This window comes from Epinephelus fuscoguttatus, linkage group LG1 (genome assembly GCF_011397635.1).
Source record: "Epinephelus fuscoguttatus linkage group LG1, E.fuscoguttatus.final_Chr_v1".
NCBI classification, from domain to species: domain Eukaryota; kingdom Metazoa; phylum Chordata; class Actinopteri; order Perciformes; family Serranidae; genus Epinephelus; species Epinephelus fuscoguttatus.
The window spans coordinates 11,964,281-11,987,843 of NC_064752.1; the positions used below are offsets into that span (position 1 = coordinate 11,964,281).

Sequence of the window (23,563 nt, forward strand, 5' to 3'; positions counted from 1 at the left end):
TACTGGGGACTCGTGCCAGCGCTCATTTCAACATGTCTTTTTTTTCCCCTCTTGAGAGGACTTAACTTTGATTGTTTTTCAGGCTGCCCTCTATCTCCCCACTGCCACAATCATACCCCATCCAAATGTGTGACTTCTCAAAATAAGGACTATAAGCACTTTGGCAGTGTTTTATGTTCCACACAGCTCAACTCAGCCTGGAATGCATGTATGTTCTCCCCACAGGAAACAGCTCCTGTTTCACATGCACGTGCGTGTGTGTTAACGCAGACATGAATTTACATATACCTCTCAGTAAGAAACAAACTTAGCCTTGGAGCAGGAATCAAGCAGCAGTGGGGCATATGTAGGGTGCATTGCCAAGAGCTGGCAGTGTAAAATTTGTTTTGATTTTTTGGATGCCAGAATCATATCCTCAAGCCTACGAGTAAAGTTGAGATCATAGAACTGGCTCAGGAAGGGTCCAATTAACTTCCATTCCAGACTCCACTGGGATGGGTATTAGGTGAAAGAGTCAATTAAATTGACATTTTGAATTTCCAGTGGCTTAATTTGCAGTAATGTGGCATGTCTGTTCCCGCTCTTCATGTTTAACCTCTTACTTGTGCCTTTGTGTTTAGGACCAATTACAATTTAGGCGCAGATGAGTAATGTGCAGCCTTTACTCTGAAGTTCTTCAAGTGCTTTGTTCCTACTTTGAACTCTTAACATTTACATGCTGTTTATATTTTATACCTTCAAGGTCAGTTTTGACCCCAAGAATCCCCTCACAACAGGTGTCTGTACCAAATCCGCAACCACAGATCTGAGTAGAATGTACAAATAGCTTATCTGACATCAGTAAATAGACAGTTAATTCTTAATCAGTGTCTCAGAGAGCAGGGAGAGTGCGTTGTTTAGGTTTTACACTATTTGTATGTGGAGAATAAACCTCCATTATCACACAATATCATGTCCTATTTTAGTTAAGACATGAAAACATAAATGGCAGGGACATTCTCTGTGAGGTTTATTATATAAATATTTATAACCATAATAACCATCAATTCACACTTGGATGGGTTATTCAATTAAAAGTAAAACTCGTTGTCAGGTATTAAGAAGAACGATTGTGAGGAGAGTGTATAGTTCTAGTGTAGTGTAAGTCTCTTTACGATTTCTCATTTGTCTCTTTTTTGTAGGGTTTTTTCCCTACAATATATTCAATTTTATTATTATTATTATTATTATTATTATTTTAAATGTTCGAAATGAATAAATCAAATCAAACATTGTCCTCACAGCTACTGTATGTTATGAAAAATAATCCTTATAACTCCTGTGAATTGTAACTATTAACTATTAATTTAACATTATGTTGAATTCCTTCAGCTGAACTTGTCGTCATCGGGCCCCAGCTCGTTACTGAACAAATTCTGCCTTTGGGTGGTCCCCTATTGGAAAATATCAAATCTGTCTGGTTTGACAGAGATTTAAGTTTTGAGCATAGTGTCACAAAGCTTGTGTTTATATCATCTTAGAATTATTTCAAAACTACGATCCGTTCTAACTTTTAAAGACACTGAGACAATTTCACACGCCTTCATGTCTTCATGCCTGGATCACTGCAACAGCCTCTTTTCTTGCCTGAATCAAAAATCTGTTAACTGACTCAAGACTGTATTGAACTCAGCTGCCAGGCTTTTAACCACAACCAAGAGATGTGATCACTCACTCCAGTTTTAGTGTCTTTACACTGGCTCCCAGTATGTTCTAGAGTAGATTTTAAGATTGTTCTGATGACTTTTTGAGGCTCTTTATGTTCTCGCTCCCAGCTACATCTCCAGCCTCCATACCATACCTTACACACCAGGACGTACTGTGAGGTCCTCGGGCAGAGGGGCTCTGGAACAGTCTGCCTCGGCTGAGTCAGTGATCTCTTTTTTTAGCCCGGTCTCACTCCAAAGTCGTCGAAGACGAGCACTTGGGCGGTGACTTGCAGCATAAGAAACCAACACAAAAAGACGTCAGTTAACATCGGCATGATATGTGGCTGGTTGCTGTTGTAGTTTAACGGTGCCCAGCGTCAACAACAACGTCAACAACCAACACACCCAGGGTACCTTGCATGTCATATGTGGACATGGAAGGTCCATGACCAAATGTCAATATGTGACGAGATCGGAGTGAGAATGTGTTGCTTTTAAGTCCCGTCTTAACACATACTTTTATTGGAGAGTTTTAATTTAATTTAAACAGTCTTTTATTTGCTCAGTTTTTATCAGTTCTTTTTCTTACAACTCATAAACAGGCAAACACATTCGGCAAACATTTAACATAAGCTCCTTTTACACTGCCAGATTTTCCGCGAATGTTGGGCCGTTTTGCCGGCAAGCTGCGAGCGTTGATACACACTGAGCTGGATTGGCGAGTTGATCCGAGGTGCCCAATTTTCCGCCTCGTAGGGTAGACATATTGGCAGAACCCTTTTGGTTTAAAAAGAACGAGGCGCCCTTCCGCAACGGGAGGGGCTGTTGATGACTTGTGGGAGGAGCTGTTGATGACGTCGCATGTGCGAGCCACTGGCGGTGGATAAACAGGAAACAGCTGGTAGCAGGAATTAGCAAGCAGCTAGTAGCAAGAGGGAAACACAAACCAGACAGACACTGTAAAGATGAGCAACTGGGGAGACAAGGAATTGCGCGCCCTCCTTGCCCTCGTAAACGAAGAGGCCATTAACCATCAGATGGCGGGGACGGTGAAGAACAGGCCGACTTACAAGAGAATTGCTGAAGGACTGACCAGCCACGGCTTCCCTCCCACCTCACTGTTTACGTCACACACTGAGCTACATGTTTTGTTACTTGCTCACGCCCCCCATTGCCCCGAAAAAGGCGCATTCTGTATAAACAAAAGTAGGCAGGCGGCATTTTGCTGCACTCCTCGATTTTGTTTTTATACTGCCAATGCTGAAAAAAGACTGATTGGGCTTTCCTGCAAATTTGCACAGCTCCTATCTAAGAAGTGCTATAGTTTGGTATTAATTTTAGCTCCATGTAAAGTGAATAAATGTGATGTTTCCCAGCTAATGCTCTGCTCATCAGCCCTAATGACACAGTTTACACATTTTTATGACTGCTGATTTATTACATGGGTTCACCCTGGTTAAATGATCTGCCTTAATGTACATACATTTATAGCAACTGTAGAAAAGGGAAAGATTTTTAGATATCTTAGGAAAAGTTGTCAAATTTCAGGTTAAAAAAACTGGCATTTAGGGTGTTTTTACTGCTGTCAAATGTCAAAGCACCAATGTCTTCCCAACATTGGTGGAAAGTCATATGGATGAGGGAGTGCATTGCACAGTTTGTGAAAGCACAAACAGAAATGGACAACAGGATCTCACATGTTAGCGCACAGCACATATCAGTGAAACTCGATGAAGCGGCTGGATGGTATAGTGAGAACTGTCTTCAACTGCAGCGAGCAGGTCCAAGCACCTGATGTTGGCTGGCATTAGCATCTGCTCTGCACAAGTGTCTCTGAGCCAGTAATTGTACCCCTGGTAGCTCTAGGGATGCTGCCGAGTACCTGACCACGATTCACTGAGAGAAGTCTCTCTAAAGGGTTAATAAAAATATTCTGCTATGGCGGCAGAAGACAGACTCTCGCAAAGTGCACTACATCATGGTAACACATTTTCCAGCCTCTGCTCTCCCTCCATCTGTATTCTCTCTCTGGCTTTTGTTACAGATCTGCGCATCAGAGTCACAGTGTGATATTGTCCCTCTGGCACTAAGAGGAGGGAAATACTTTTTAGATGTTCTTTGGGGTCCACTTGTGTCTCTCTCTGTCTGCACCATTATTTCCAATTTCAACTCTAAAGAACCTTTCAAAAATTCAGAGATGAAATTGTTTTGCATATTGATGACACTGTGTCACCTCAAGGCCCCGTTTCAAAGCAGTCTGAAATACGACTGTGTATCCACAATACAAAGGGATACGCCAGGCTGTCGGCCTTGCTGTATTCACTGCACCTGCTTTGCAGAAGTCAAATCCTTGTACCTTTTAATTATAAGAAAAAAAATCCCCCAAAATTAATTACTATCTTTATAAATGCTGATTAAAATGAGTGTTTGAAAGCTTTATTAAAGGCAAATCTCTGTAGTGGAGCATTCAGAACTAATGTTCTTCTGTGACTAAATGGCATGTGTCCACATAGGAGCTGGTGGCTCAAGCTCAAGTCGTGCATAAAAGCTAATATGCAGTAAACAAAGAAAAGAAAAAGCAAAAAAAGCAGGTAATCGTGAGCTGTCTGACATTGAAAACCTTTGCAAAATGACTGCACTAATGTTCCTTTTGTGACTGCTTATTTAAATTGAGTTTGACTAATTTTGGGTCAAAGATTAGCTGCTGCTTAGGTAAGCCAGCTTTCACCTGCAGGTATCAAGCCATTTGAAACTAAACCTGCAGTGTCATGTATGAGATTATTGGAATACTTTGAAACTACATTAAGTTGTTGCTTCCATTTTCAGCACCTGCTTATCCTCTTTAGGTACACAGGGGGCTGAAACCTATCCCAGCATGCACCAGGTGAGAGACTGTGTATGGGTGTTTTCACACTTGGTCCTTTTCAGCCCTCTAAATACACTCAAAGCAGTGACTCAGCATTTTTTGCGCACGTATGAACATGAGAACTCAGACCCCTCTGAAGCGAACCCAACTCAGACCACGTCAGGAGGTAGCTAGAGTTCAGTTTGCTTCAAGTTCATGGTGCAGTTTGCTTAATCTGTGCCTTGTGACCACAAAGTGCTCCAGGTTCACTTTGCTGTTTGCCATATTTAGCCCTCTAGATCACATGCTGTTGCACTTGGTGCTTGACAAAAACAGATGAAACCATGTTGGCCTGTAACACTTGCAAGAACACAGGACGAGGAGTAGTTTGGTCCATGGAAGATACTGCATGTCTCCAGATGTGGAATGTAGAATACATCAAATGGCAACAGTCTACAGAAACACGAAGGTTCTCCTCCAATTTTAAGTTCATCTAAAAGCAAAGGGCTTTATAACCGCACTGCAGTGCCATGTCAATGTAAAAACAAAAATAACCATCCATTTTGATCCGCTTATTCGGGGCCGGGTCGCAGGGGCAGCAGGCTGAGTAAAGCAGCCCAGACGTCCCTCTCCCCAGCAACACTTTCCACCTCCTCCTGGCGGACCCCGAATTGTTCCCAGGCCCGATGAGATATGTAATCCCTCCACCGTGTTCTGGGTCTGCCCCGGGACCTCCTACCAGTTGGACGTACCCGGAACACCCCCAACGAGAGGCGCCCAGGAGGCATCCTGATCAGATGCCCGAACCACCTCGACTGACCCCTCTCGATGCGAAGGAGCAGCGGCTCTACTCCGAGCTTCCTCCAGATGTCCAATCTCCTCACCCTATCTCTAAGGCTGAGCCTAGCCACCCCATGGAGGAAACTCATTTCAGCCGCTTGTATCTGCAATCCCATTCTTTCGGTCACTACCCAGAGCTCATGACCATAGTGAGGGTTGGGATGTAGATGAACCAGTAAGTCAAATCAACCGCCCGGCACAGCACCTGCATCACTGCAGAAGCCACACCAAACCACCGATCCATCTCACACTCCATGGAAGGTTGCAGCTGAGTGTGAAGCCATCGGGATGAGAGTTAGCATCTCCAAATCTGAGGCCATGGTTGTCTCCCGGAAACCGATGGATTGCCCTCTCCGGGTTAGGGGAGAATTACTGCCTCAAGCAAGGGAGTTCAAAAACAAAACTATGTCAATACATATTATAAACTGGCTATATTGTGAACAGAAAAAGGACTAAAGGCTCATCCGAGCTGAAGTTGACCAGAGAGAGAACTGAGTCATCCTTCAAATGAACTGACAATGTGAACACAAGAAGATCTGAGTCCCGTTTTTGTTGGTCTACTTTTTGGCGCACTGTGTTTGGTTAATTTAAAAAGGACTAAATGTGAAAACATACCTTGCGCAGGTCACCAGTCTGTCAGAGGGCTGACATAAAACAGAGACAAACATATGCATGCCTACGGGCGTTTTAGAGTGTCCAAATTACACATATCAGAACAAAGCGGAAAATGTCACAAGTTCAGTTCTTGTTACAGACGTGGTTCCTCAGCTGTCAGAAAAAACTATTCAACCAGAAAATACACAAGCGATTTTGATTACACTGAGACATGAAATGCCCTGCGCTATCATTTAACTCAGAGAAACAAATCAAAACCCATATTGATTACTTTGGAACTCTTGGGCTCACGATAAAAAAAGTTCAGCTTCATCAAATATTTATCACTGAATTACTGTCAGTAAAAGTAAGCTGAGGATGACCTTGGTGCCTCTTCTTTGCCCCCTCCCACACACACCACCTTTATCCACTATAAATAACCCCCCCCAGAGATGTGGACTCGAGGCCAGGGTGCTTAGTACAAGGGGATGTTGGGAGTGTTTCTTGTGAGTCCAGCTGTCTCCAGAGCTCTAAATCCCTTAATTATGAGGCCAGGGAAAGCAGTCTCTCGGGAGCATTAAACATGCTCTTGTTCTGCACATTCACCAATCCCATTTGCAGGTTTATTTTTTTTTCTCTTTTCTTGTTTTTTTCTGTATTTTTCTTTTTTTCTTCTGGAAAGATAGCACTGTAATGGTGCTTGAGGATATGGAACAAGAAGGAGGAGGTAAATGAGAAATAGAGGGAGAGATCATTATTGAAGTAACTGGCACAGCAGCACTAGCAGGGACAAAAAGAAGTAAATGCTGCTTTTAATGCAGTGGTGTGCAAGTGAACTCTGAACACTGGGAAAAGGCAGAATGGCTCAGGGGGCTGCAGGCCTCCTTTTGTCCCTTTCTTTTTTTTCTTTTCTACACATTTGCAGTGTCCTGTTTTTAACTTTCGGGATCTGTATTTATGTGATAAATGAAACAAAGCCAACAGTATGTACAGCATATGTTCGGCACAGCAAGGCAAACTGTGTAGTTGTCCGGTGAAACCTTAATAGGCAAGATTTGGGAAACTTAAACCTGATGAGCAGTAGCATCCCTTGGGTGGAGGTGGAGGTTCGTACAATTGCTGACCCCTCCACTGGCCCCCTGTTGCTGTTTTTATGAGGCTGTGGTGTGCTCATTTTCTAAGCCAGGTAGTGTTGCCTTGTGAAACTAGACTCAGAGGTAGAGCAGGTCGTCAACTAATCGAAAGATCGGCGGTTTGAGCACCAGCTCCTCCAGTCCACGTGTCGAAGTATCCTTGGGCAAGATAATGAACCCCAAATTGCTCCTGAAGGCTGTTGCTTCGGTGTGTGGGAGCGTGGGAATGGCAGGTGGCACCTTGTATGGTAGCCTTGGCCACGAGTGTGTGCATGGGTGAATGTGACATGTAGTTTAAAATGGCTTTGAGTGGTCGGAAGACTACTATTTACTATTTTATCATTGCTATTTCTACCAACCATGTTGGGAAGGGGGCTATATAATGCTTCAGGGATAGGCAAAATTTTGGCGAAGGAGTCCCTTGAACTCTCACCTCTGAGTGAAAATGGGTTCTATGGGTACCCATGTGTCTCCCCTAGACTTGAGGAGGCTTGTTCCCAGGAAATGTTTTGCTCCTTAGACACAATGTACTCCTTTGAATTAAAACTATATATTTGTCTTTTTAAGGAAGAACAATGAATCACCCAACACGTGTCTTTATCAGCCCTTTAAACTTGACCACATGACACCAACTGACAGGAAGTACAGTACAAGGAATTTGGAGCCAAGCTGTTGTCTGGCAATGCAAGTCCAGTGACACATTCTATAAAGAACTGTAGTAGAACAAGATCATATTTCTCCTGTTTTAGCTTCTCTGCACTGGCTCCCTGTAAAATCCAGAATTGAATTTAAAATCCTACTGTTAACTTATAAAGCTCTAAATGGTCAAGCTCTGTCATATCTTAGAGAGCTCATAGTGTCATATTATCCCACCAGAACACTGCGCTCTGAGAACGCAGGGTTACTCGTGGTCCCTAAAGTCTCCAAAAGTAGATCAGGAGCCAGAGCCTTTAGCTATCAGGCTCCTCTCCTGTGGAATCATCTTCCTGTTACGGTCCGGGAGGCAGACACCGTCTTCACATTTAAAACTAGACTTAAGACTTTCCTCTTTGATAAAGCTTATAGTTAGGGCTGGCTCAGGCTTGCCCTGTACCAGCCCCTAGTTAGGCTGACCTATAATACACCGGGCACCTTCTCTCCTTCTCTCTCTCTCTCTCTCTCTCTCTCTCTCTCTCTCTCTCTCTCATGTCCTGTTACTGCATCTTGCTAACTCGGCCATTCTGGATGTCACTAACTCGGCTTCTTCTCCGGAGCCTTAGTGCTCCGCTGTCTCGCGGGTTAACTTATATCGCAGCGGTGCCTGCATAGTGATAGTCTGTTATCATTAGTCATACTTCTACTGTTATTACACACATATGATTATTATCACATATGTATACTATCAGATATTAATATATACTTTCAACATATTGTACCACAATAGCTGGAATCATAATTATAATATTATTACTTTCATTAATGTTGTTGTAAGCTATTATCATTATCATCTGTCCTGCATCTCTCTCTGTCTCTGTCTCTATCTCTGTATGCAATTTTATAACTCTCCATATTGACATAGTTTTCGACTTGCCTGTATATGTAAATAGCCTAAACAAATTCCCAAAATGCAGCTATCGCTTTGGTTTTGGTGCCACCCCAAGTTTTTCGGTGGGCCCATCCGGCCACCTGAAAATTCCTGGGGGCACCACTGCTGATGAGTCTCCATTGCAATGTCTTCGAAAATGTTTTGTGTACCTTAAGATTGGCAAAATGACTCAACCTATAGAGGAAGATGTAAAGTGAACATGAAAATTACCAAATTGGACTAAGTGGGTGAAGAGATATAAAAGCATTTTCCTCTCTCTCAAGGCATAAACCAATAATATACACAGCCCAGAATATTTCAATCAATTCTGAGAGGAAAAAAAGACTTGAGTGGCAATCTGAATGTCAGGCACACAGAGCAGAAATGCTTTTGCCTGTACACCGTGTAGCGGTGGAGTTTTCGTTATGTAAAGGAAAGGGAGAGATGGTGCGGGGAGAGGATTTGGAATTTTTATGTCTGTACTTGAATCTTTTGTACTGTACTTGAAACCTGAAGAATGTCAAAGATATTGGCATTTTTTGTTTCTAAAAGTTTCTTTGCTTTTGATTTTTTTTCCCCTCCAAGACTTCTACACATTGTTTAGCAAACTTAACTGTGGTGGCTTTTTTTTTTTTTTTTTTTTGCATTTCAATTCATACATTTTCTCTTCCTGTTTTGAATGAGCTCTATATCGGCATCAACATACTAGACAGTAACCTTGTCAAGAGAGTCATTTAATTATTTATCTGCTGTTTCTAAATGATTGATATGCAGGCCTCGGTACGTGTTCGTACTGAAAGGCAGACGCCCCCATTTAACACGCCCGACAGACAGCTTAAAACAAAGAGCTGCAGCATGAAAAAAAAGAGAAAAAACAAGGGAAGAAATTAGCTCAACCTTTAACAAGTGGGCGAAGAGAGAGCTGCAATTAAATGAGGTATGAAAGGCTTAGACTCCATCATCACAGACAACCATCTTAATCCCATACAGGGCTGTTTTGTTTGCAAATAGTGTGCTGTTCACAGTGGGTCTTGTTTTTTTAATGATGTCAAATATTTCACCAAGGCTTATTGCTGTCTTTGGCTTTGACTCCCATTAGGTGGCCATCCACCCACAGGGCAGAAACCCAGATCAATGTGCAGCTCGCCTGAACTAACCTGAGTAGAAGGTTGTGTCAGTGATTTTATTCTCACTAAACAAAGCATCTCCTTATTAGTGCTTTGGATAAGTACTTGTCAGGGGATTATCAATACTTATCAGTCATGTGGAAACTTGCAATTTGACAGTAATTATTTTTAATCTAATAAAATTGGATTTCACGAGATTAGCTTTGTCTGAATTAAATGTGTGCGGTTTGGTGTGTTAAAACTCCCTGCAGATTGCTGCAAAACTCTCCTGATCTCTTTGCGTTTACAGCTGCTAATATTGTGAAAATGAATCATAATTTTTTACTGCGCACTGTAGCAGCACTCGGAGCACTTTGCAGACTAAAAAAAATAAATAAAAATTGACGATGGTGTTAGGAATATATTTACTGGACTCCAGCAAGCTTTTACACAGTAGAATATGTTTTATGGAATAGAGCAATCAATATTATAAATCTATAAAGTTGGATTGTTTTCTCTTTCTTTACTGTCTAATTATACACTCTGCATATTGGATCAACTTCACTGGATACTGGAGGCACTTCACCACTTGACACGGCTTCTGTGTCAGGTACTTGTGAGTGATTGGTCAGGAACAGACACCTCTGACAGCTTATCATATGCCAGGTTGAGACAGGCTTGTCAGTAAGCTAATGGAGTGTTCTAAGGTTAATTTACTACCATATGAATCCCATCAATAAGCAATTAAGAGGTGTGGAAACACAGAGGCGCCCAGACCAGCCGCTAAATCCCCACCAACCCACACCCCCACCTTTAATCAATTAATTTCTGTGGCATGTCTGTTTAAAACCACTTGATAGATTTAAATGACACATGAAAAAGACACCGCTGGCTGCATGACCTTTTTCTGTTACTTCACTGTATCTGCCTCAAAGAAGTATTTCACTGATGGGAAGATATTTTTTCATACAACTAGGCTGTCTATGCAGTAGAAGAATGCAAATACTCTTAACATTGGTGCTATATGACCAGAGGAAACTGTAAAAGGGTTGTGGCATTTGCTTTTGATCAAGAGGCAGAAAACTTATAACTATCAGAATGCACTCCACCACACAGGATCAATAAATGCTCCTGCTGGTGGGTGACGTAATGCAAGTTTAGCTGTTACGACACAGGAAACAATATGGCAGCTGGCTGATAACAAACAATCACAAATTAAAGTTAAACAGTAAGCTAAAATATGTTTCTAAAAACATTTGAGGTGAGATATAGGCAAATCAAATTTTCATATTACAGCCAAGCAGTGCACTAAAATGTGTTTCCTAAGCCAGTGATTCCCAACTGGTCCAGCCACAGGGTCCAGATTTCTCTTCAGTCATTAGTTCAAGGTCCACAGAGTTTAATATACTCAGTGTCATGCTTGCGTTTGGTCATGTCTCAAGCTAGTTTTCTGTCTCTGTCAAGTAGCTGTTGTTATTCACTCACTCTACAGCAGGAAACGGCACTTCAAAATAAAAGCTCTGCACTAGAAGTTCCCTGTACTTAAAAACAAAGTGTGTTTTTTACAAAGTTGATATGTTAGCAAGTCACCTGTGGTCCATTCAGAATGGACTTGCGACCCACCAGTTGGGAACCACTGTCCTACGCCATGTTAGGTGAGAAATAGGTAATACAGTGATTTGATCAGAGTTTTATCTGTGTTTGACAGAGAGAGGGGCATCTCACTTTCTCGATCAACTTCTATACTCTTTGTGTCCATGGTGGTGGGCATTCCAAAATGGGGAAGTACACTCTGTAGTTAGAGCAACAACCAGGCCCCCGTGAACACCGCTCAGCATTGCTTCCAATTTTTCCCAGTGGCCACTTGCAGTTCTGCAGTGGAAGAATCCCTTGCAGCCCAAAAGCATTTTCCCAACAGGCCAAAATTCTAAAAAAGACATCTGTAAAACTGTTGACAGGACAGCTCGAACTGCAAACAAGATCAATTATGACTCTTTTTATTGTGAATTTTTGATCCTTGAACTGAGATAAGCAATTTAAAAATCTGTAAAATCAATAGGTAAAGTTTATAGGTGGATTTATACTTGTGCATCAGCTCTATGCAGAGCCTACGCCGTAGCCAACATCAATGTGAACATTAATAGTTACACCTCCAAGTGCTATAAAGGTTAGTTGATTCAAAACACACATTAAACACACATTAAACATGGCTTAATAGAGACAATTTCAAACACAACTACACAAGGCAGCTTCACTATAACTCGCAGCATTCACATACAAAGCACTTGTCTTTATCTGGACACATTTTCCCCACAAATACAACATGCTAATGTTTTTAGCACAAGCCTATGGCATTTTACATTGTATAAATTAGCCTAGTGGCTAGCAGACTTTTCCTCTACTCAAATGAAGCCAGGGACAACAGCAACATTTAACAAAGGTAATGGTACATAATTTGGCTCCATTACAACTCACAAGGTTCACCGACAAAACAAGTGTCTTATACTAAACACGTTTTCCAAACAAATACAACATGCTAACGTTATTAGCGCCAGCCTATGGAATTTTACATGGTATAAATTAGCCTAGGGACGTGCAGAGATTTCCTCTGCTTATATGAAGCCAGGATAAATCACACACAAGACTTAAAATGTTACTTTGTGGAGGCTTTATTTGGGGCTATATTTATATTTATATTTATATTTATATTTATCCAGTCGGCTACAAACCGCTGAAGTTAAACCGGAAGATAAAAACTTTTCCTTTGGACTGAATACGCGCCATTTTGGGGTCCAGTGTCTGGTTTTATTACAGCTCTATTATTTAGGCAGGAAAATGAGCAGGAAGAACTGGGCACTGGTAAGATGGGGGGAAGTTAACGTTGTTCATTTGCACATACTGCACACATTGTTATCATACAAAGCTTGTTGCAAATTGGCAAAGTATCCCTTTAAAGCTTGGATTCAGAACTTGTGAAGATTAGTCTCTCACCTCACACAGTCCTTGACGGATCTCATAAATGCTTCTTTTCCTGATCAGAGCTTGGGCCAATTGAAGTATTATTACAACATTTCACTGTCAATCTGGAGGGAAATAATGCGCCAGATGACTATTCAATGCTGATGCACAATGGTGCATAAAAAGCCTCGTGAAGAGAAGACATGTAGATATACAGAAAACATGAAAACCTCTGCATCTTAAAGCCTCTTCAGCTAATGTTGGGAAAAGTGCCTTTGATACTCAGCAATGCTCATCAAAATTCAAGTGGTCCTTGTGCAGCTGGCCATCATCTGCTGCAGTGTCGTCGGTTAAAACTGCCTTGTTGATATTTCCCTGAAACAGCCACAATATGGTCTATGAAGTATTCACATTCATATTTAAGCCACCATACAAGGACTAGAGCAGGGCTGCATGTTGAACAGCTGATTTTCTGGGGGATGTGGGAGATTTCCATTCATTACCTCCTTCTCCTTCCAGTGCTCCTCTATAATGCTGCAAAGTCTTGCTCACATGTTTTTCCCTTTACACCGCCATGACATACTTGCTGGGATCCCTAGAGAGATTCAGACGGAGCGTTAGCGATATGATATGTATGAGATTTTCTACCTTATCAGCCTCATCCGACTCACATGAGCCCTGGGGATTTTTGAACATATTGTCCCAACCATTCAGTAACCATTTTAAGTGGAGACTCTCTCAGCAGGTTCTTGGGTTTAAATAGATAAAGCAGATCTGCAGGTTTGTTTTAGTCAGTTTTATTTTAAACATCTGGGCACGGACGCATCGCTCCCTCTCAGCTCTCACGTCCTCCTTGCTCTTACTCTGCTGTCAGTGTTGCCAGTGCTGCCTCCACCCTCCACTGCATGTACAACCCCTAAGATGACATTTTATCACAAAATGACTCCTGGATTGCACTGAGCGAGTGAAAGCGGATGTTTTCTAACGGTTTAGGAATATCTGAGGTTGCATTTTGTGTCCATCAAATGTTTTGGGGGTATCGATTCACAAAGCTTTCTTCCTGTCCTCCACAGCGCCTCCAAACAACATATCAGTGGTGGCAGAGAACACTCCAGCCCCATTCAGTCGATACCAAGCCCAGAATTTCACTCTCGTCTGCACTGCAAAAGGAGGGAAACCAGCCCCATCGGTGAGTTGCTGTTGAAGATACACCATGCTGTTCGTCCACCAGGGACCTGCCTTTACAGCACACAGATCCCTGTTGTTTACAGAGGAAAAGAAACTGCGTTGCATGTTGCTGACGGGGTTGTTTTTGTTGTTGGTTTTTTTGTTTTGTTTTTTATAGATATCAGCACACAGACCACTAGGAGTTATATTGTTTTTAACATTCCAGGAAAAAGGCTCTTTAAACAGGATAACAAAAGTTGCACAATCCTTGATCTCAGCGCCTCCCACAGAGTGTTATCTGCTCAACACAAACGCCAGAATAAATATTGCTATTGTTTGTTTCTGCAGACCATGTTATGACAATGCTGTATTAAAGGGGTGATTTCGATTTTTTTTAAAGTGGGGTTGTATGAAGTACTTATCCATATTTGGTGTAGGCAGGCAAGAGTACTGCCACAGAAGTTAAGACGGAGGCAGCACCAATATTTGTTTTAGCCATCTAAGGTCCTGATCACACAGAGAGTGTTTTGCAGGTTGCAAATCACAAAGTGCACTGCCCTGCCTTTTTCTTTTAATTGACTACAACTAGAAACACCCAATTAACTCCTCACGCTAACCTTTCCATGTAATCAATTTACCAGTTGTTTTTTTTCACAGTAATTAGTATCTAGTAACTAAAATGTTGAGGCAGAGGTAGCTCTGGTTGAGGGTGAGAGGCTGTCAGTGAATAGTTTGTTGGGCACAGGGAAACAGAGATCTGTGTGGGTACATGAGACCCTAAAAAAGAGGGTGGATCATGGGGAGTCCCACCAGTTGGTCCAGGAGCTTCTCCTCGATGATGGCTGTTTCCAGGCATATTTTAGGATGACTCAGGGGCAGTTTGACAACTTGCTGTCTATACAGCTCTGGGTATCCAGCAACCACTACCACTAGTTTCTCCTCCATTGTTTACCAACTGCAAACATGTTGTCGTGACCACCACAGAAGGCCCGCCTCTCAGATCATTTGATTGGACAATGGTAAAAAAGATGACAAAAACAGAGTTGACATGAGGCATTTTTCCACTCTGAGTTGAATTTTTTCAACTTGAGGATTTCAAAGCGGTCTGGCAAAAACGCCAGACACCTGGAACGCAGAAATGTGAGGGATGTAGCAATGCAAAAACCATTTCAATGTCATTGAAAACAATTACAAAAAAAACGCCTCCAGCTGCTAAAACGCTTTCTGTGTGATCAGGGCCTGAGAAAAGTCGCACCTAAAAAATTTCTATCAGTTTAAACATATGCTATATTAACAATATTTTCATGGCTTTACCTTTCCGACTGGGTAGCTTTTAAACAGCTTCATTTGTGCTTTCATCAAAGCCACCAGACTCTACTAACAAAATCAGTAATTTTAGCTTTAGTTTGTCTTATTGTGTGACTTTGGTAAATCCGATCTAACAGTTTAAATGCCAGAGATACACAATAACATGAACAGACTAACTGATCAAGACAGTGATACACCAGCAGCTCCTGTGTTCAGTTATGTTAAATCACTGTTTTTCTCAATGGAGCCTGGCTATAAAAAGATCGATGTAATGGTGTCAGTTTCCTGTCAGAAATCGCTGTATGATGGCAAAGTAAAGCAGTGAAAATGTTCTCAATATAATGTACACTTAAACTAACATTCATTTTTTTGGATGGAACTTTTTTAACCTCTCTAACTCCATCAGGACGCCAACGTCCTCGCCCCCCTCCTCCTCTGTTAAATGGTATCTCCCAGGCACACTACGTCATCAAACCATGTGATGTTTGGTATTGCCGGATTCAGGAAGCTCACGACTTTTCCAAAATAACATTGTTTTTCTTTTATTTATTACGTATTTCGTACCAGAGCAGCCTAAACACACAAAGTCCAAAATCGCAATGAGTGGTGACAAGTCATGTCATGCCGTTTTTCGATGGGAAAAGTTAAAGGATTACTTGCAATCTTATGTGGAGCCGTTAGCAGACGTGGCTGGTTTATAAAAGATAAGAGTCTCACTCCTACCACTATTTTTGGCTGAGATATACCGCCTAGAAAGTGGGATCATAACTTTCACGTTGCATATGGCTTTATTTGGTGATATTTTATGGTGTTTCTGTGTCATAAACAACATCAGCTATCATAATCACACCTGATTTCAATAAGGTACCATGTTTGAAGCTGGCTGAGTGTTGTTTGATCACTGACAGTACTGTTTTGAAGCGGAGTGACCGTCTTGTCATTTGGAGCTCCGCCTTGAACCTTTCATGGTAAAAACACTGTAGAATGGTCATACTTTGAGCAGTCTTCTTCAAATTTGAAACAAGTGTTCATTGATAGTGTGCCTACAGCCCCACAGTGTCATTTACCTGCTCAGATGAAGCCACAGACAGTTATTCATCCTGAAACACTTTTTTTATTTTATTTTAGGCAAAATCTTCAATTTATGACTGACTTCAGAGACCCATTACTCTGTCTCTGTATCACCTAGAGTGTTTCTGACACTTTCACAAGAAACTTCAGGGAGTTTTCTTTCTGGCAAGACCTCATGCATGCATGTAGTCAGAGCAGTTCAGAAGCTACAGTCATTTTAATTTGGGTATGTCATTTTAGGCGTTTTTGCTACAAAATGGGGGTACAAGTGGCTAAAATACATTCCGCTTAGCTTCCGAGTCCATACTCCTGCCACCTCTCCAAACAGAGAGCATGCCAACTGACATCTACTGTATACTATACACTGACTATAATTAAGTACCTCATACAACTCCACTTTTAAAGAGCTGAACTATCCCTTTAATGTGGTTAGGTTTCGGCACAAAAGCCACTTGGGTATGGTTGGGGACAGATCATATTTTGGCTTGTAATACCTGGGCTTTGTCACCAAATCCATGGATGGAAATGTTCTGGATGTTTCCATATACATACCCACTTTTGTCGCCAAAAACACAGCTGGTCTCGAACAATCTTCTGCCACTTCCGCCTAGATGTCATGCCATCCACCTCTCCTGCACCTCCTGATGAGAAACTCTGCTCATATACATGTAACCTGAATTACATCTTTTTATATATGTTAATATGATATTAATGAAAATGAACATATGTGACGTATACAATGCCAAAATTTTCTTTGGCTGACTGGGTTGATTTGCTAGAAGCTGCTGGTGGATACAAGCTCTGCACAGACTGTGCCAAACATAAACATACAGATAGTGTTTAGCTGCAGCCATTTAAAGAAGCTGTCACCGGCACCGCTGTTACATTCATTACAGATTGACCTGTGATTGATTACCAGCGCTAATTTAGTCATGCAATGTAGTCATTAAAAAAGGTAGATCAGATTGAGGAAACAGACACATTAGTGTTATTGATGGTTACACTCAGGGTAATTAATCTAATCACAGTGACGTGATAGTAATGATGGCACACAGAATTATCACTGTAGACCCTTATACATGTACATCAAGCACATAGAAGTGCACACACGCTTCAGAGTCACGCACGCACTTTTTTTTTTCTCAACTTTTTGAAGTGCAGAACAAGGTCTTGCAAATATCTGAAGCATATGCTCCTGTGTCTGGTGGCATATGAGCTTACGGACGCTGTTTGAAAGCGGTCGCTCGCTGTTTGTTCCCGCCGGGTCATTAATCATCGTCCATGGGTGTATGGTAATGGACTCCAGACCCTGAGCACACCTATCTCCTGCAATTATGAGCCCAGCGAGAGGTGAATACAAGGTGAATGTGATTTCCGTCTCTCAGGTACTTCCTGGTTGATGGTGTGATGAGTGAGGCTCCCCCCTGTTGTGATTTCACAGGGAGCCTTAAGCCATTAAAGCTCAGCACCGCTGGAGCCTTTTTCCAACGCTTAATGGAGGAAAAGAGATCCGCGAGGTTTCAGCTGGTCAGTAAGCCCGGGCTGTGTCTGTGTCAGCGGCCATGTCACAGGGCTGGTAATTAGCTTTGTCAGCGACTCTGCAAAGAAATGCTCCAAGTCACTGTCTCAAGATTAAAACAAAAATCAAAAGACTGTTTGGCAACTCTGTTCACTATTGTATTTGCATGTTGCTTAGTAAAAATCTTTGGTATAAGATATATTGAAATATTTTGAAATATATTTTGATGTGACCTTAGAATACAAAGAAGCTTTGTAATGCAATCCAGCAGGTTTTTTAATGAAGAATTCAAGTAGCAGTACATTCTTATAGAACGTTTTGTTTTATGGGATCATAACTAATCTTTTCATAGAATAAATCAACGTTAAATACAAACCCTTGACATTTTTTATTATTCTTTAAAATAAATCCAAGACCATGCACAAATTACACAAGGGAAAGTTAATGCTTGGATATTGATATGTATTTCAGATGTGTAAAAAAAAGACATGAACATAAAAACAAGCAGACAGACCGAAAGAAAGTAGCATTTAAAATAATGAAAAGCATAATGAAAAGCATTCAAAAAGGAGTGGGAGGAAGTATAAACTTATTAAATCCCACCTCTTCCACATCAGTCATCAAGTGAAATGAAACAGCTTCCTCATATAGATAAACCTATACCTAAGACTTTTCTAAACATTCTGTTGATATTACCTTTTGTCACACAGAAATAACTCATGTGTATGTATTTAATAGTAAGTACCAAATATTTATCTTACAAAAACCTATCTTAGTATATAATATAAATTACCAATTATCTGACTTACAAGTATAAACCAGTCCAAATGTATGACACCAATTGTCTTTGCCTTACAAAATAAACAAGTATGAATATTAATATTAAATATAGACCATTTTATGGCCGACATCACAATGACATCATTTTGTTAGCTGGAGGCAAAACACGACTCTCCACCACAGGGCTGTAGGCTACAAAGAGGAATGTTGTCTTGTTGTGTTATTGGGAGCCAGAATAGAAGGAGTCATGAGTCAAAACTTAAATTTTACGAAAGGACTGGACGGAGGCAATCATCAATAATGCTCACGTGCAGCACACACTTCATATCAGGTTAGGGACAAAGTATTTCCTGTTATAGGGATGAATAACGTTATGTGTATTAAGAGTTATCATGTCCACCTCATCAAAAAATTGGGAAAGAGGGTAAGAGGAGAATTGGATTTCTCCATAATGCTAACGTTTTAGCGCATTTGCTAACATTAGCTTCGATAGCATTACAAACTGGAGGAAACCATTCAAGTGTTGCCCTCCTTTGTAAGATTGGTACAGTAATTAACCACAAAGCTTCCTGTGACATCATCCATCCACTGAGTGAGAGTCAGAATGAGTATTTCTGAATGCACCACTGTCATCATCTTCCTCCATTGTCTAAAACAAGCCAAAAGAGCTCACTAGGTAGTGCTAGGCTAATGTCTGTGGAGAATTGTGTTGCCTCCAGCTAAGCCCTGCCCACCAAAACATCATATTTTTACTAACAGTAACAAAGTCAACTTGTCCTGCTATCTTTTTATATTTAAATAAGTGAACATATGAATCATACAAAGTATGTATATACGTTATTCTAGTATTATTATTCTAGTATATAAGTAGAGAAAGTAAACAGTAATCCCTGTGAACAACTGCTGAATGTCAAACCCCTTCTTCAACCTTGTACTTCCTGAATATCAAAGCTTTAGAAGTACATAGTGGATTTATCAAGTATCATAAAGAGCTGATTATTTTGCAGAAAAGCAGAGCAAAGTGGGGCAGGTGTGCTGAAGAATGCTTTAGTGAATAAAATGATGCAATGAGGAAATTGAGATTTGTTTTGTGATGGTAAAGGATGTGGAATATTTAGTGAAAGAGGCATCGCAAGTACTACAAATTTAACTGAGTGCACATCAGCATGAAAAACATGATATGGTGTAAGTTAAGATAAGGTAATATGACTAAGAATATATTATGAAAAGTGGAGCTGTCGACTGCTTGTTCAAGGCTGTTAAGCGTGAATGATTTTTTGACACACAGCTTGCGGAGTCAGTAAAAGTGGCAGTAATGGATAAAAAGCATGGAATTAATTAAAAATAATGAGCTATGTGGGTTGTCCTTGCATCAGACACATGAGAAACTCATATCGTGAACCTTCATCACAGTAAATGTTTCAGTTCACCATTGAGATTCAGCAGCCAGATGAAACCATTCCAAAACAAAATGCATTTAGAGGAGCTCCCGGACAGATATATCACCCTAAAAATAACAAGACACGTCTCCACCATCTTCACATTGGCTCTTTTTGTTGCCTAAGTGTCTTTTTGAACCAATTATATTTTACCAGAGAAACAGAAACAACACTGGTAGACCTTAAAAGTCCTGCACGCCCACACAGGTGTCCCAGTTATTCTGTTTGAAGTTAGGCGGAGCTAAAGATTGCTGAAAGTTTGATAAAGTCACCAAACTTCATATATGGTTTTTAAAAAAAAAATCACAGAGGTGCAGGTTGCTCCACCCTGGCAGATAAAATCTAACTAACAAGAGAGTCAGTTGTTAGTCAAGCACAGTTTGTAGACACCCACACAGTCCTGAGAAGAGGTTTAATCAGCCAATATAAGTGAAAACACCTGTGTGAGTACCATGAGTGTGAAGGGCCTTTAATGCTCCCACTGCTCTCATAGCATGGAAATGAAAATTATATTTAGTCATGATGTGAGCCAGAAAACTATTGGAGGAAATCTACTTGCACCTTGTGCCTGGATGGAAACTAATTTCAGGGTCACTTATTAGCTTTATATCAGGCACATGCACAGATAGACCCCAGGTGGTGCTCAAGCACCTGCCCTTCAGGAGTCGGACGAGATAAGTTCCCTTTTTGCAAGCCTGTTTTTTATATTTATTTTTCTAATTTTATACTTTAGTTCAGGGGTGGGCGATATATAGAATCCTCCTCTTGAACTCCTCTATACATACATACACATGCATAAAGAAAGACTGACAAACATGATACGTCACACACACTCCTCTGCCCAGAAAGATCACTTCCTCCCAAGTGATAGTGTGTGAACAGGCAAGGTGTAGAGCAGGATTTATACTTCTGCGTAATTGACACCGTATCTGCACTGTAGCCTGATGTGCACTTCCCCAGAAATGGAACTACATGTTGTAGCAACGCAGACTTCCTGTCTGTTTTTGGAAGCTAAAACCATTTCACCACCTTTTACTTACTTTACTGCACAGACAAGAAACAATAAATTGTGAAGACAATAAAGCCTCCACAAAAATAACATTTCAAGACTTGAAATCTCTGCTAGTATGCAAAGTAAAATGCCATAGGCCTGTGATAATAAAGTTAGCATGTTATATTTATTTAGACACAACGTGTTTAGTACTAGCTTGAGTGTCAGACTGAAGCTCCCAGAACCTTCAGTCTGACATCACCTCCACTGAAGGCGATTTACAAGGGGGAGGGAATTTGATTTCTCCCTAACCAATCAGTAGAGATCAACGACTCACCCAGAATCTGACGTCATTAGTATCCATGCCTCGGGGGTGCCGAAAACAAGCGAGCATTGCCCGTTTAAAATGTCTCCGTCGTCATGCACGCCCAGCTGCATCGCCGTTAAATCCAGTTTAGCAGCTTTCTTAATTTGGTCCTCCATTAACGCGAGTAGTGGCGAAATACCTCGATAGCATCGTTAATGTGGTCTGTAGGATCTGTAGCGGTCGCCATTGTTGCTATCCTCACCAGTTACCCACCGGCGTACAGCTTGACATCAGCGTGGCGCTGATTGACTAATCGCTAGACCCGCCCCCACCCCCGGCGTTCATTGGTCCTTCCATCGCCTGGACGAGATAAATCACAAATTCATTGCAGTATGCCAGACCATAGACCCCGCCTACTCAGTTGAGTGGGCGGGGTCTATGGTCTGGAACCAGGCTAGGTTAGTATAAGACAGTTGTTTTGTCAGTGAAACTTCTGGGTTGTAATGGAGCCGAGGCTAGGCTAATTTATACAATGTAAAATACCATAGGTTTGTGCTAATAACGTTAGCATGTTGTATTTGTGGGGAAAAAGTGTCCAGATAAAGACAAGTGTTTGTCTGTGAATGCCGCGATTTATAGTGAAACTGATTTGTGTACTTGTGTTTGAAATTGTCTCTTTTAAATCATGTTTAATGTGTGTTTTGAATCAACTAAACTTTACAGCACTTCACAGAAACCCCACCGCCAACTAGTGTTTTGGAGGTGTAACTGCAGAGTGACACAGACACACCACCACACAAGTATAAAGGTTACTGTGTAGGGTCTGCGTAGAGCTGATGCACAACTATGAATACACTTTATTTCTCATCTGTAGGGCACTAATATTTAGTCCCATTTTGCAACCATGGAGCACCAGTACAACTTGCATATGCTATTAATATATAAACTGGAGAGCTGGCAGTGTGTTTCCAGCTCACAGTAAATAATCCCTCATGTTTAAAGGCGCAGCAGCAACAGTTGAACATTGTGCTAATTGCTAACAACAACTGCAGACCAGAAGCTTCAAGCAGCAAATACATGAACGCATCAACAACCAAAGTCGGGTTCTTCAAAATAAAAGCACCAGTGGTTCCGCTTTGATTTATTAAATTCTAACAATACTTTATCCAACTTTATTATGACAGTAGCTACTTCATTTAACTTTATCGTAACTGTAGTTACAGATTTCAGATTTCGTAGTTGAGTAGTCTACAGTACTTTAGAGGAGATTTCAAAATATTGTGATATATATCCTGTATTCCAAGATAGCCTAAAAATGTTGCGATTTTATTATTATTTTATTTTTAAGCTTTGAAACAAGTACATCGTTGCAACCCTATGACTGACAACTGCAGTTGAGCTCTAATACTGCAAGACCATACTGGCATAGATCTTGAGACACCTCATATATAAGCTAGACAGGCATTTCCAGTGTTCATTAATTTGCACAAATGTACTGTCTGTACTGTAAGCCTCAAGAGCCCTTCTGGTGCTGGTAGACACATAGAAACCTCTGGGCAGGGCATCCTATGCAAGTGCACAAATTTATTTTTTAGCACGCGCCTTGTGGAAGGGGTACCATTTTTTTATTTAACCACCTGTCCTCAAAAATGTCTGAGCACGGTACTGCCTTATACTCCCATAGACAAAGTGTTTTCAGTGGAGCGATGCGAGCAAGATATGAAGTCAAGTCTGAATGATCCAAGGAAATGAAAAGAAAGCACTTTGAGCTTGTGAAGTTACATTGCCTCTGTGGGGAGTTGATCATGGTCTGTCAAAGTTGCCTTGTACCGTTGGTCTAAATCAAAACCCAGTAAATACACTCTGACAGGTTTCATGGATAGATGTTAGAAGTACAGTCTCACCAGGCTCCCCAGTCCTGCAAACTCCTCTTTCATCTCCTTTGAGATTTCATACTGTGGACCTTAGTCAGTAGGAATAGCAAAGGGAAATATTAATTTGTCAATGGCGTGGAAATAAGTTGAGTCCTTTGAGAGGTAGAGCTTGCTTTCATATTTGTTTTGGTGTATTTTCTGTGCTTGGTTGTCTTAATTGTCGCTGTTGTATCATGGCAAGTTGACTCTGTCGCTCAATGTTGCCAAATGATTTGTCAAATATTGAGAAACCAAGTAGTTTTTGTAATAAAATAAACATATTGCTTCTGTCAAAGTCAATAACCGGTTGCAGAAGGGGCAATTACAAGATAAAAATTAC

General features: G+C 41.1%; 1 protein-coding gene across 3 annotated transcripts in view; it reads left to right on the top strand.

The window, feature by feature from the left end:
• The window catches only part of igsf21a (immunoglobin superfamily, member 21a), a 358,404-nt gene that overhangs the window by 277,800 nt on the left and 57,041 nt on the right, over positions 1 to 23,563 (top strand). For all 3 annotated transcript variants that reach the window (XM_049590866.1, XM_049590881.1, XM_049590875.1), the window contains one exon: positions 13,802 to 13,917. In XM_049590866.1, coding sequence (XP_049446823.1) covers positions 13,802 to 13,917 — 116 coding nt within the window. The remainder of the gene's footprint in view (positions 1 to 13,801; positions 13,918 to 23,563) is intronic.